Raw genomic sequence first — 13,743 nt, 5'->3', positions numbered from 1 at the left:
CACCCCGGCTTCCCCCCATCGCCGCCCACCCGCGCGGCCCGGCCTGGAATATTCGTCGGGGCGGGAGCGGGGAGGCTCCTCACCATGGTGGCGGGTGGGCGTCAGGCGTCGTCCTCTGCAGCTGGATCCGCCGAGCGCCCGCTCTGGCTGTTGCAAGCGTACGTTGGGCGCCGCCACCGGGCCCGCTGTGCTCCGCTCCCTCACTGCGGCACGAGCTGCTGGCGCTGACCCGCAACGGCGCGCAGCGAGCGAGCGAGGGCGGGGGAGCGAGCGGCGCTAACGCTCGGCGGCGGAGGCGGGGCCTCCCACATCCGGGAACACGCCGCGCCCCGCGCCGCCCTCGCGAAGGGGGCGGAGAGCGGGACAAAATGGCGGAGGGGCTGAAGGAAGGGGGCGGTGGGTTGAGTGTGTTACTGCTGCCTTGGTTGGGGCTTTTGTAGGCTCTCCTTGTGCCATCTTGTAGAGGCTGCTGTGTAAGCCTTGTTGCCAGAGCTCTTGCTTGCTTTCTTTTAGTGCTTTTCTACGAAATAAAAGTAGTCAGAGGGCCTGTTGGAAGGTGCTTAGTGTTGTGTGGGAGCTGTAGCGTTCATGAGTGGTTATACAGAACTAATGGACTAACTCGGCGCCTCACTTGTGCTGAGGTGGTTATTAAAAGCACCTCACCTTTGCTGAGGTGGTTATTAAAAGTGTACTTGCTTCTTTCTGTTGTTTCAGTGCCTATAGTTTGGCTTTGAGTCCTGGATAACCTACAAAATAAAAGGACTGATAAGTACAAGCCGAAAGATACCATCTTTATGATGTCTTTGAGGCAAGATTTAGAGCAGTGTGACTGCTTGCATAAGGCTGACCCTTGGGGCGTGATCTGTATATCGTGAAGTTTCAAGTAGGCCAAGTGATACCTTTAAAAATGAAGGGTAAAGTACCCTTAATACGAGAATTTTATATTCTCTTCGCTGCTTTTGCATTTCTTTGCTCTGCTGAGTGTGGTTTTTGGTTTATTTTGGAGCACCACAAGGTGGTGCTTGCAATGGGGTAACAAATGAAGTGGCGATGTGAAAGTAATAATTACACGCAGACCATTGCTGCGTTAATGCTGCCAAAGAATAGACTCAGTACCACATTGATGTTTCTTTCAGGTGCCTGATATTTGGCTCACAATAGTGAGATACTTTACTAGGGGAAGGCAAATTCATCCTGCCATGCTCAAGGGGAATGGCAGCCTTAATTGTGTGCAAAGGGAACACTAGGTTATTACTTTAAAACCACATTAATGTATTTAGAAGCATAGCTGAGTGCGAGCTCCCCAATCTAAAACAGTAGTTTTCCTTAAGCTTCTCAGAAAAGGAACTGCTTCATCACTGTTGTGTGTGGGAGTCTGAGCTGGTCTGAGGCCAGCAAAGGTCACCTTCAGAGTTCCTGGGAAGAAATAACAACAACAGAATCGTCAGCTGGCAATATATAAATGATGAGAGGAACAGGGAATCTTAGGCACAGAAGTCTGTTCTGGAAGCTAAATAAGGTGTGAATGTGGAGTTCTAGGGCAGATTAGAATTTCTCATTGAAGAGACTTATAAATAAAGTACCTGTAAAAATGTACCTCAGGTTCTGCTGGGGTGCTGGTACTCAGCCTGCCTTCAGATCTACTTGACTGGGAGGAATAAAGAGTGGGGTACAGAGATTGCAAAGAAAAAAAATCTCTAAGTTATGAGGAAACGAAGAATGTGGGAATGAGTGAAACTAAATGATGGCAGACAGAAAGTAACAGCACCAGAATAAAGCAAAACAAACAGTAATGCAGAACCATAAGCTTTACTTTAATAGGGAAATAGGAGAAAAAGGCATTGGTGATAGGAACCTGAGCCTTAACACAGCGAGAGATGATACAGCATGAAGTGATCCAGCCCTGGCCAGGAAGACCCCACCTCTTCTCTCTGCTAGGTACTAAGACAGCCAAGAGCTTATGAAAATATATGCTGTTTTATCTCATAAGGCAGCTCTGTCATTGCTTGCAGTCTTGAACCTCTCGATGCAGTACAAAGTCACAGTAATTAGTTTTAGTTGTTTTGTTTCTGTTGTGTCAACATGTCAAAGGTACTTTTATATCCAGGTTTTAAAAGATGTTTAAAAATGCAGAATGGCATTTGTTAGTGTGTAACCAAGTGCAGAAAGCCGTGACTTGCATTTAACAATTTACATTATATTATCACATTTCTGAGTAGTTTTCCTGCAAGTACCAATGTGTTTTTAAAGTTTCAGATGGTTCTGCATTTTGTCACTTTGTAGGCCTTAATACAGCACCTTTTGCAGCATAATTACAACCATTAAAACTAGGATAAGTGTGTATTTTAATGTAATGGAAGGCTGTTATGGTTACAGATAAATGAACAGGTAAGTTAACTATGTACCTGTTTATGTTCTTCGGTGTCATAAACAGGAATGATGTGGTTTGCATAGTGCTTGGCCTGGAAAACAATCTCCATGTTCCTGTTTAATGTGACTTGGCTCCTGCTGCAGTTCTTTCATAGTGTGCTCTTTTTAAAGTGCTAATTGTGGGCTTCACCTTATTCTTATTTGTTCATGAATTTGTGTCTTATATCAATGCATATGTAGATATTATGTATCTTTGAGCATAACTTTGTCTCCCTTTGTGCTGATCTTCATACAAACGTTCTCTACTTGCAGATGTCGCGGGATGTATTTTGCATGGAGCATTTGCCTGCTAACCCAGGGTGAGGGCTGCCACCTAATTAAATAATCTTCTGTCCTGACCCTTCAAAGGCTATAAGCAGCTTTTCCCAGCAAAGCAGGTAACCTCTTGGGACAGAGCAGTGAAGCTTGAAAATATGCCATTTTTAAGCATTTATGTGTCCTTATTGGCTTCAATTGTGTAGCTTTTTAAAGACAAGCATTCTTGTTTTTCTTTAATGCTCTAGAAGGCAAAAAGGGAAGTTACCTTTTAGCACCTAGCTTTGAGGGGAAGTACGTTGAGCGACAAAGGGATGGCTGTATCTTATCAGCAGAAAAGATGGTTACAATTTCTGTCTAAATAGCTTTCCTCAGCATGTTTGAATTGCACTGGTGCTACAGATCCTGAACTCTTTAGTATGTAAAGCTGATGCACCACATTCATCTATCTCATGCCATTTGTAATAACTGGTAGAATAATAGGCACATCTAAAGATATAATACTGACTAGAACTGACAAATGCATGGAGAAATGAAGTACTTCTCTCATTGTATTTCTCTTACACCTACATCCATCTTTTCAGTTGAAAGAAATCAAGAGGAGTCTGCCCTTGTTTTCTTGCCTATTTGTGTGAGCGTGTATGAATTGCCACGACTTGGGAGGAGAGAAAGAGAGAATATTTTTCAGATCCAGTAAGGCACAGAAGGAAAAATGGTCAAATAAATGGGTTAGGGACACAGGGGAACACTGTTCTCTTTACCTAGAAGATTGAGAAGGGGACTCTATAAAGTCAGGAGCAAAGGAAGGGCCACAGAATTCATGTGAAGTCGTAGGTTAGTAGGGAGCTTTTTGGTAATTTCCTTGCTCTTCAGAGCTGCAAAATGAACTTTACATTTCAAACTGCTAGACCTGGCTTGGGTGTGAAGTTGCCTTGAGCACGTGTTCACTTACTGAAGTGTTGTAAATATGTTTGCAGATCTTGCTGCCCAAAGTGTTGTGGAATTAAATGCCTTGAGAGTAGGATTATTTCCTTCAAAGGTTTCCTCTTGAGCTCTTAGTGGTAATTAAGAGCCCCCAAGGACCTGAAGCCACAAAGCGAATATCACTCTTTTTTTCTTATTTCTTTTTTTGGTTTAACTGTGTTTTACCAAGTGGTCTTCTGATTTCCTAAACTTACTGTCGGTGCTGGCTGGGATAAGCTGAGGATAAAAACGCTTTCTGTGTCTGTCTGTGTCTGTGTTCTGTGTCTGTGCCTGTCATTGTATCGCTATATCAGGTAGCTCAGTGCAGAACAAATATATGGAAACATTTTGCTAGGAAGGTTGAGACTGAAGGGTTACGTTTTCTTCTTGAGACTATGCTGTTGGCATCATAATTTAATATGATGCTGTTACTTGCCTTATTTAATGGCATTCAACTGTAGCTGGACTTGGTATTATTGATTGCTTTTCTCTTTGTTTTGAAGATATTTGTTCTGGGGAATTTTGATAAGTATGTTCTGACTGCTCAGAGACTGCATAACTGGGGGGTAAGTGCTGCAAACATGAGTACAGTGTTTGATTTTTCACTGATACACTCATCTCCCACAGTTGTAGAGGGCTATTGCTTTTATTTAACTCTACTAGGGTTACCCAGGCATTGGTCTACGATATGATGGTTTTATCTTCTTGCAAGAACTGATTAGACAATGGAGAATGCCCTGTATGGGATATAAATGAGCTATTAATGTGCATAACTTCAATCTTGTGGAGATAATCACTTGAATTATCTTAAAGCAGTACCCGTTTTTATCATTGGCTGACTGTTTCAGGCTCTGGCCAGTACAAACTCTGAAGGTGGTGACTCAAATAGCAAACAGACCGATAATTTAATAGCGAAACCATGGCATCTGAACCAAAGTAATGCCAAAATGTCTTAGTATTTTACTTCTTGTAGCAGAGAGAAAGCAAGGGAACTGCTTGGCTGCTGATCCCCTAATAGTTTGAGTTGGGAACAACGTTTGAATACCAGTAAGGAACCTGACTCTTTCAAAACTAACCAAAATAGGTGTTGCCGTCACGTTGAATGAATGCCCCCTTTAGCAGACCAGTCTGTGTTGTGGGAGTTTAAGTAAAGCAGTGTGGAGTTCTGTGTGTTAACTCTTTCTGTTCATCATGGAGGAGTAAAATAATGGCATTGAGAAACTCTGTGGTATCATATAGTAAACTGTCCATCTTAGCTGTGCGTCTGTATGTGGCTTTGGTTGCTGTGATCTCAGTGCTCATAAAATCATTTCTAGTTTGTATTGCCATCGTGTGTGTGAAATGAAATAAGTTGTTAGAGCTTTCAAGGAAAATGTAATGCAGCACAATCAGGTATATCCACGCAAATGAACATTCAAGGCCCTCTCAGCTCAGAATATGGGACTACACTGAGGTAAGTAATATTCTTACATTTTCTGAGCACTGTGCTTGTGTGAGTTTTCACTGTGTACTTCTGCTCCATGCAGGCACTTTCTCAGAAGCTTGTTTGGAAGGCTCTGTGGTTTGTGGTTTCAATTTGAGAAACAGGAGAGAGTACAACCCTAAATACCAATTGAGTCTGATTGGCACAGGGTGTGATTTTTTTGCTATGGAAGTTCAAAGTGCATCTAAGAATTCAAAGAACTTGGTGCTAATACAAAATACCACATGTATATTTATAGCTATGAGAGGTTTTACTGCTCCGCATGTTACATGGCAAAACTGGTGTTGGAGATGCTCTTTTCTTGAACTCTGGAGCACCTCATTTATCATGGATACGACACTATACTCACTACAGTTGTCTTCAGATAATTCTGCGCTTGCAGCACAGGACTAGAGAATTGCCTCAGTTTCTCCTTGGTGATGACTCATTTCATTCCTGCTGCTTTTGGTAGAAGAGTGAAGTTATTCTCATGCTGCTGCATGGGTTGTCTGCATTTGTTTTTTTCCCCTGTAATGCCCATTCAGGTTCTCAATCCAAAGTGTTTGGACATCCTAGGTATTATCCTTTTGCTGTGATGCTGGAGGAGTTAGATTCTGCTAATTTGTGCTTAGAATAGAGCAATCACTCAAGAAACCATTAAAATATTTAGCTTCTCTGCATCGTCCTTTTCCTTGGAGATCTGAAGCAGCACCAGTTTTGTGCACAGTTGTTAGAATTGCTGGTAGCTCTTGCTCTGCACAGAAGGTAAAGAATCCCTTATGGGAGTTGTAGGTTGGCTGGACTCATTGTTAAACTCTGTTAATCTGAAGATTTTATGTGCTCTAAGTCTTTGGGCCTTCATGTAAATGGATATTTAATTAAGAGGAGTATTTGCCAGGGATGAAATGCAGCTTTTTTCCATGGTACACTATTAAGTCCTGAGGCTTCTGCTTCCTTTCTGCTTGGCATGGTACTGTCCACTCTCTGGTGTAGGATGTATTTATAAATCAGTGGATTTAAATTAGTTTCTGATCACTTATGCTGTTGCTGAGCTCTCCTACAAGAATTTACTAGAATGGGGGCTTTTCATTTACAGAAGGACCTACCAGGGGGGAGGAGAACTAACAAAACAAACAGGAACAACAGAACCTCCAGTGTTTATTAGTTGTGGCTAAATATGACCAGTGATTCTAATGACCAGTAGTGATTCTAATGCATTTTTAGCACTAAGTAGTATCATCTCATTAATGTTGTGCTCGGGGTGGGGAAACAATTATCTTTTAAAGAACTTACAGTTTGTTATGCCTTTTCCTATTCAGCTGAAGCTGATTTGTGAACATTTGTTGCAGGCACACTGGTAAAATTGCTAATGCATAGGCAAGTGAACTTCACAGCCGTACTTCGCAGCGCTGTGAGAGCTCTGCAATGCATGTAAATCTTGTTTGCTTTTTTTTTTTTATTAATCTTGTTTAATGCTATTATAAGCATGTTACCTCTGAGTTATGCTACAGCTGTGTGCATCCCAGCTGGATACAGTTCTGGTGGACCATGTGTTCTGCACATGATAGAAGCCCACCTTCTTGGTGAAGGTGCAGTCAGTGTTCATTTCCTTTTACAATTCACACTAAGTTTGGACTAGAATAAACAACACTGTAGTGGCTTCCTTGTCATCATAATTTGCTGTTTTCTGGCTGACTTAGGCTCACGGGATGATTTTGCTACCTCCCTATTGCTAACCACCAGAGCTAAAAGCGTGGGCCATGTCTGGGAAATGTTTATGTTTAGTCCCTCTTTCAAATAGGAACAATTCTGAGAAATACTCCCTCTTTGCATGCTTCCTGCTTCACTTAGTGATTTTGGTGTATGTAGCCAAGAATAAAAATACAGGTCACAGATACTACCTTGCCCTTCTAGCTATCAAGTCTGTTGCTCTAGCAATACTTTAAGCAGAACCTCAGTAGTAATCATCCAGCAACTTTCATTCCCTGTGCCTGAATACAGTAATCCTATGCTAGAATGAAAGACTCATTAATGCCTCTGTACCAGAGATGTCCAGTCCTTGTCTGATCAAATGAATTGCATTGGGTTTAGCTTGGGGATGTGGGGGAAAAGAGGACTGTTGTAAGGGAGAAGGAGGAGTATGTATATATAATCCTCTTGGAAGTAAACCCTATTTTCCCTCTGCTGACAAAGACAGTCTTGATTGATAGCATGCCAGCTGTGGTTACATCTGGTATCATGAGAATTTGGCCAGCCTGAATGAAGGCATCTTCTTTCTTTTTTCACTCAGGTATATAAATGATGCTGAACCTTTGATGCTGTATGACCTGCAGCCCTTGTGTGGGCTGGTAGCTTTTTTTAAGCGCTGCTGTTCTGAGTGTAATAAATAGATCATACTTATGATTTATTCTTCAGGGAACCTATTTTCATTATAAACTGGTTGTCTGCGCTCAGAAACCATTGAGCATGGCCTAAAACTCTTTGTCTGTTGCAAGCGCCAGCAGGTCAGAGCCTTTAAACTAGTCGTGTGGAGTAAGCAGCCTTTTAAGAATAAGGACAAAAACTTCCCTAAATCTGGGTTTTATTGCTTTCAGAGCTTCCCAATTCCTGTCAAGTCTGAGTAACCATTGGCACAGTCTTTTAAGAGGAAATGCTGCTAGCTGATGAAGGTCCCGAAAAGTGCTGGAGAAGGGCAGGGAATGTCTAAAGCCTGTAAAGCTTTTAGCATTAAAGTAGAAACAAACAAACAAAAAAACCAACCTCTTGTCATCAAAGCAGTCAGAGCTGGAGCTCTCTATAGTGCTTGACATCAGTGGATAAAGTAGTAGATTCTTAGAGGTTCTTTAACCAAACTAAAATACAACTTAACCACTCTACTGTATTTTAATTCATGTTATTATGGAGTGTTATATAAACAGGAATTAAGAATAAGAACCTGCCCTAGTGTGCAAGGTTTGGGAATGCACAGGTTCACTTCCGCATAGGTTTTAAGTATCTTGTTTGCGTACTATATAAGGAAAAGCTCACCTCTCCAATGGTAAAGGCTTAAATTTACTGATATTTTTTTAAGATTTGGTTTGCTTTTTAATGTTCAATTGGTTAATTTTGTTAGTCAGTGAACAGGTAGATTTATCCTGCTCTGAATATGTGACCATGTATGTATGTCCCATTTTATAGTATGCAACAGGAGGTTAAAACAATCCTTGGAATTACAGGTAGCCATTTTCTTCTATACTCTACAACTGTGGGGAATCTTGAATAAAAGATCTGAGGTTTTACAATTACTGTTCATTGCTTAACTGAAAATAGGGTCTTTAAGACTGTGTGCTGTAAGAGTTTAAAGACAACACAGTTTTGAATACATCAGTAAGGAAATGCACTGTGCGACTGCTGGTCAGTACAATAAGCAGTTTAGCTGGCTCTCAGTACAACCGATAGCTCCAGTATCAGTGTGTGGGGATGTCTGGTACTTCTTTATGGATTATCTTGCAGACTTTCATGAGTGCTTTGGGCATTGATAGTCATGTTTTAAAGGGTAAATGGAGATTATTTGACCTTATTGTCTCCCTTTGCAGTGATGTTCTGTTCCTAGCATCTGTAACTAAGTACTCAGTGGATACAAGGATCACTTTGATAAATATGGAAATATTTGTCCCTTAAAATTCTCTCTTTGGACAGAAAATGGTTGCTTAAGATCTTTTTTGATTCAAGTGGTCCCTTGAGAGATTCTGATTCTAAGCTGAATTTCTTCTATCAAATACATCCATTGTCTTCAGTAATAAATTTGCATACAAACTGGAGGAAGCAGTTTGGCCTATTCTTAGAGCAAGTCAAGATTATACTCTGCCTCTTCATGAACAGCTGTACGTCTTCATTTATTTCTTGTGTACCAACAACGTATGCAAGACAGAGAAGTCTTTGTCGTGGAGCAGTTTGCAGCCTAAATGCAGAGGCTGAATAGTTCCTTCATTAGGGTTAAGATCCCTCTGTTCTTTACTTCTAGGTTGTAACATGCAGAAAATGTGCTGAACATGCAGATGTGTATATCAGCTCATGATGTGCTTCAGGAAGAGTATCTACTAACTGTTGTTGCTGCTATTCGAAGCTTTCACCATATGACGTATTTGCATCAGCTGGTGTGTGGCTGCTCACCAACTTGGTTCTTAAAATATTATCTGTTAATTTAAATGCTTTATGTAGCTGAAGGTTTTCTAGAGCTTTGACAGTTGGGTTGGGGAATGGATGCATGTCTGTGGACTGGGGATAATGGGGGTGGGAAAGAGTGATAGAGTGGTAATAATAAGTGGCTGGGAGCAAAAGCCTCTTTACTTTGCCTACTGTCACCAAAGCCCCACCTCCAACCACAGCTGTAGTTATTAACATCCATCGAGTGGTTAAAGCTGGATTTGATTCTCAGACTTCTGACACCCATGTTGGATCTGGGTCAGGCTGAGATTCAGAGGGAGTTCAGTGCATACAGACAGGGAAGAGCTGGCAACAGATGGCATCATAGTGGAAAGAATGAGGCAGCTCATCAGCTGGCAACACTTCCACTGTGTTTTGCCAATCGTTTGTTTTTCTTCAGGGAGGAATTCAGGGTTTGGTTAAATTTTGTCGTCATTTTTTATAGTCACTTATCTTAGGAAACCATCTTCTCTACTCAGGATTTAGTATCTTTGTGGAAAATAGTTCTGCTATAATTACTGATTCATGAGCTTTTGAAAAAGGAAGTAAACTATTTGAGTGTTGGAACTGCGTATTTCAATTCGTTCATTTCAGCTTACTGCTTTTACAGTAATCTTAGGAAACAGAGGTTCTATTTTGCAAGTAGGAGTGATTAAATTTAGTAGTTCCATAGGAGAAAAAAACTCATTCATTTTTTATTCAAATACAAGATATCACTTAAGTTTTATTAAACAATGAAATTCAGTTCCTGTAATCATCCCAGTTTTTCATAAGCAAGAACTTAAAACACATAAAGCCAAGCATTATCTTCATCTCTGGGGAGCTGAGCCACTTTAGTTCTCAGAAGAGCTGGGATTCTCTTTGACTAATTTTCCATGTGCTTTTTGTTAGTTCTTACCATAGGCTTGAATTATCATTAATTTACTAATGCCTAATAATGATCATTAAGCTCTAATATATTAATACATTTTATTTTTACATCTGCTTAGTTTAAAAAAAAATAAAAAAAAATAGGAATAACTTCTTGTGAGGATGACTATTTTCTTGAAGGGAGAATTTACCTAATTATATATAAACATTTATTCCATGCTCATCACCATAGTAACTGAGGCCTCAAGTCAGTGTGCTTTGCTTAGCAGGGTTGCAAGCGCTGCAGTGAGCCAAGGCATGAACTTCAGTATGAAAGTGCAGTTCCTCAGTTGGTTGAGGCACAGCTCATTCTTGCTGTGTGCTCCTGACCTCTTCCTTCTGCTAGTATTTGTATTCCTGTGGCTGTGAGTGTGATGGGATTGGGGAGCTGCTCCGACTGAAAAATAACCCTTCAAAAGTCATTGTGTGCCAGATGATCAGCCTTCTGATGTGACTGACCTGGTGACGGTCTGAGTGCTAGTGGGAAGGGACAAGAATGAGAAATGTGGGGAGAGACAGTGCCCTTCCCTGACAGCGACAAGTTAAGCTGATTATAGGGCTGCTGGTAGAGTTCAGGGCTTTATGATGTTGTTGCTGGAATAATTGAAAACCAGGTTTTGGCTTGGGTGCTCAGTCATTGAGTGAGGAGGTGATCAAATCCATATTCATTTTAAAGTGTTTTTATGGCTTCAGCAATGAAGCCAAGCATACATTCTGCCTGTAGTGAAATGTTGCCTTGAGAAAGAAAAATGCTAAAAGGATAGAAGTTCAATGTCTGTTTCCTGTTGCAGACCTGTCTTCTGTTTGTCTCTGAGAAGCAGCTATGGGATTTTAACTGGACATTCACTTCAGGAGGTGGATTCACTGTGTTACAGTCAACTTGATTTTCAGCTTTATTTTCTTTTTATCTCTATCTAAACAATCATTTTCAGGGAAGCATTTTCTTTTTACTGTAGCTTTCTTTGCTGCAGGAACAAACTTTGTGGCTAGTTATTTCTGTAGCTTATTTGTAAATATATCTCAGATGTATTCATGTCTTGGCTGTTCACTCTGCCTTATGAAACACTGCAGTTGAATGGGTCTCATAATTACATTTTATTGAACAAAACTTTACAGGCCAAGCTTTTTAGAACAGATTTATCCTAAAAAGCCTTGATGATGGCTTTATTTTTTTTTTTATCTGCTATGTTAACAAGTCCTTCATTTTGAGCCTTTGAAATCACAATGCGATTTTATTTTCCAGCACACTTGGCTCACTTCACCATCCAAGGTACTGATGCTATAGGGAGCTGCGTGTGCGCTTAGAAAAGCCTGTTGCAAGTGGTACCACTTATTGCTGTTCATGTACTGTTAGATGATTTGAAAAGGATCTGGTATAAGAACATTTAAGTTTCTTCTGCAGTCTACAAAAAGATAAATGATTTGCAGGTGTAACACTGCACTATTGTTAATCACACCAGCAAGCCACAATGTGAAATATAGTCTTGTATAGCCATTTATAGTCTTGAGTTTTTAAGAGCTGTAACTCTGCTTTTGGCTTGGTTAGCTCCTGTGGCTGTTGTAGATTACATCTGCAAGCGCGTTGTTGCCAAGCTTCCACTCTAGCTTAAGGTCATGTTTACTACCGCGCAACTGCATAGTGAAGAATTGCAGTAAAAGCAAAATAAACTTAAAGATTTGACAAAGCGGCTTAGTGTCATACTGTGGGAGCCTGATAGCTAGTGGATATTGGGCAGAAACTCAACTGACTGTAGACCAAAGCAGAATGTTGTTGGCAGCAGTTAAATTTTACTGCTTCATTATAGCTGATGTGTCCTTGACTGCGGCTCTAATAAAAACATTTTGTGCATGTTCAGAGCGCTGTTTAAAAAAGACCATAGATGTAAGAAAATGAGACTCTGCAGCTTTCCATATGTGGTGTTAGAACTGTGCAAGGTTTTCATCTTGTAGCTGAATTGAGTGATCTGGTAACCTCCTAGAAGGTCTCTGCATTTTAAGCTTTTGGCACTGCTGATGAGAAGAATGCTTTACTGGGACACTTGAGTCGCTGTAACTTCTCTAGGGAATGGATACAAAGGCTGAATGTGGTCCTCCCAGATTCTGGTTAAGGTATGGTAGCAGTGAACTGAAGTAGAGCTTACCTTATGGCTCTAACTATAGCTATTTGCATTTTAAAACGTACAAAAGAAACTTCCCAGCCAGAGAAAGACTATTACTGCCACTGCCACTGTGAGTAGCATTTTATAGCTAGCTTTAATAAGGAAGGTGTATGCAGTCATCTTGTATATGCCCTTGTAGTAAATTTGGATTTGTTATTCAATTTCAGCTGCGTTTGACAAACAGATATTTTCCAAAATATTAGTTTTTTTCTCCTATTTTCAGTCCCTGAAAGGCTGAAAAAACTGGTATTTGGTGGAGATGATTTTGCTGCCTTACTGAATGTGTTGCAAAGCTCACAGAACAGTATTAGAGCTGGAGATGTGATAAAGTTCTGTCTTGACTGGGTATGGTTTGTGTGCTTTCATATCTCACTTAACCTGACAAGATCTGAAACCATTCTTCACAATTGGGCCGAGTTCATCTTCCACTGTAGGTTACTTTTGCTCATCATTTAGGTGTTATTTCCTAGTATAGACATGATTAAAAGCACTTTAATGATTTTGATCCTCATGCATTAGGGAGGGACTAAAGTACCAAACAGGAATAAATTTGGATTCCTCTGTTTTGATATGACATGTTTTGAATCTCAGTAAAGGTTCCTGTATGCAGTCTAAATAAATCTTCTTAAATACCAGGTATCTTGGGGGGGGGGGGGAGAGGAGTGTTCTACTTTAATGCAGGTGCTTCTACAAGGTCCTGCTCACATTTAATTGTTCCAAATGTGGAAAGTAAGAACACTTCTGTTTCCATTGATTCTTCATAGTTCCAAGTTATTTAGAAATGGTAATGAGTACAGAGTGCTGTGCATTCTTTCCTGAAGCAGGGGAACAAATACCTCTTAAATAAAGCTGTTCTGGATCATAAAAGATTTAAAAGATTGAAAGCCTTCCATAAAGCTTCATGTTATAATGATATCCAAGCACCATGTGAGTGTTTCATGTTCTACACATAAGCTTCCAAATCCGTGTATTTACTTCACTGCTCTGGGGTGGGAAGCAATGTAGTTGCCCAAGTTCAGGTTTCATACTCAAACAGCAGTGTAAGTCCAGTGAGCTGTGATTTGTGTAGAAACGGAAGCAGAAAAGTCCTGGTAAGTTTTCTATTTTGCTGTGTTTGTATGCTGCACTTGGACTGCCAGGCAGGAGTTCAGTCTTACCCTCTGCAGACTGCAGTTATGCTCTCCAGTCACATCTTTGTTCTTTAATTAAAATTGTGGTATGCCTCCTATGTGAGAGTATTGCAGAGAGGAGCCATATTGGGAGAAAAGATCTGGTACTCGTTAATGATCAGAGTTAAATAGACACGTCGCTTACTGAGCATCATACTCTATCATTTGTTTTTGTTAATTTGGAATAAGTGGTAGTTCTGTATAATAGGTT

The 13,743-nt window shown here is 40.6% G+C and overlaps 2 protein-coding genes across 7 annotated transcripts in view; one reads left to right on the top strand and one right to left on the bottom strand.

Moving 5' to 3' along the window:
* The window catches only part of PPP3R1 (protein phosphatase 3 regulatory subunit B, alpha), a 28,853-nt gene extending 28,544 nt beyond the window's left edge, over window positions 1-309 (bottom strand). Inside the window, exon 1 of the mRNA XM_015856510.2 lies at window positions 84-309. Within this exon, the coding sequence (XP_015711996.1) occupies window positions 84-86 (3 nt within the window). The 5' untranslated portion in view covers window positions 87-309. The remainder of the gene's footprint in view (window positions 1-83) is intronic.
* A 68-nt stretch (window positions 310-377) lies between these two features.
* PLEK (pleckstrin) overlaps window positions 378-13,743 on the top strand; it is a 49,716-nt gene continuing 36,350 nt past the window's right edge. For 3 of the 6 annotated variants that reach the window (XM_032443698.1, XM_032443696.1, XM_032443695.1), the window contains exons 1-2: window positions 418-1,938; window positions 2,683-2,807. The gene's annotated coding sequence lies outside the window, so the exon portion shown is untranslated. The other 3 variants (XM_015856498.2, XM_032443694.1, XM_015856497.2) reach the window with 3 other exon arrangements.

The sequence above is a fragment of the Coturnix japonica genome, chromosome 3 (assembly GCF_001577835.2).
Source record: "Coturnix japonica isolate 7356 chromosome 3, Coturnix japonica 2.1, whole genome shotgun sequence".
NCBI classification, from domain to species: domain Eukaryota; kingdom Metazoa; phylum Chordata; class Aves; order Galliformes; family Phasianidae; genus Coturnix; species Coturnix japonica.
This window is presented reverse-complemented; position numbering and strand designations above follow the sequence as displayed.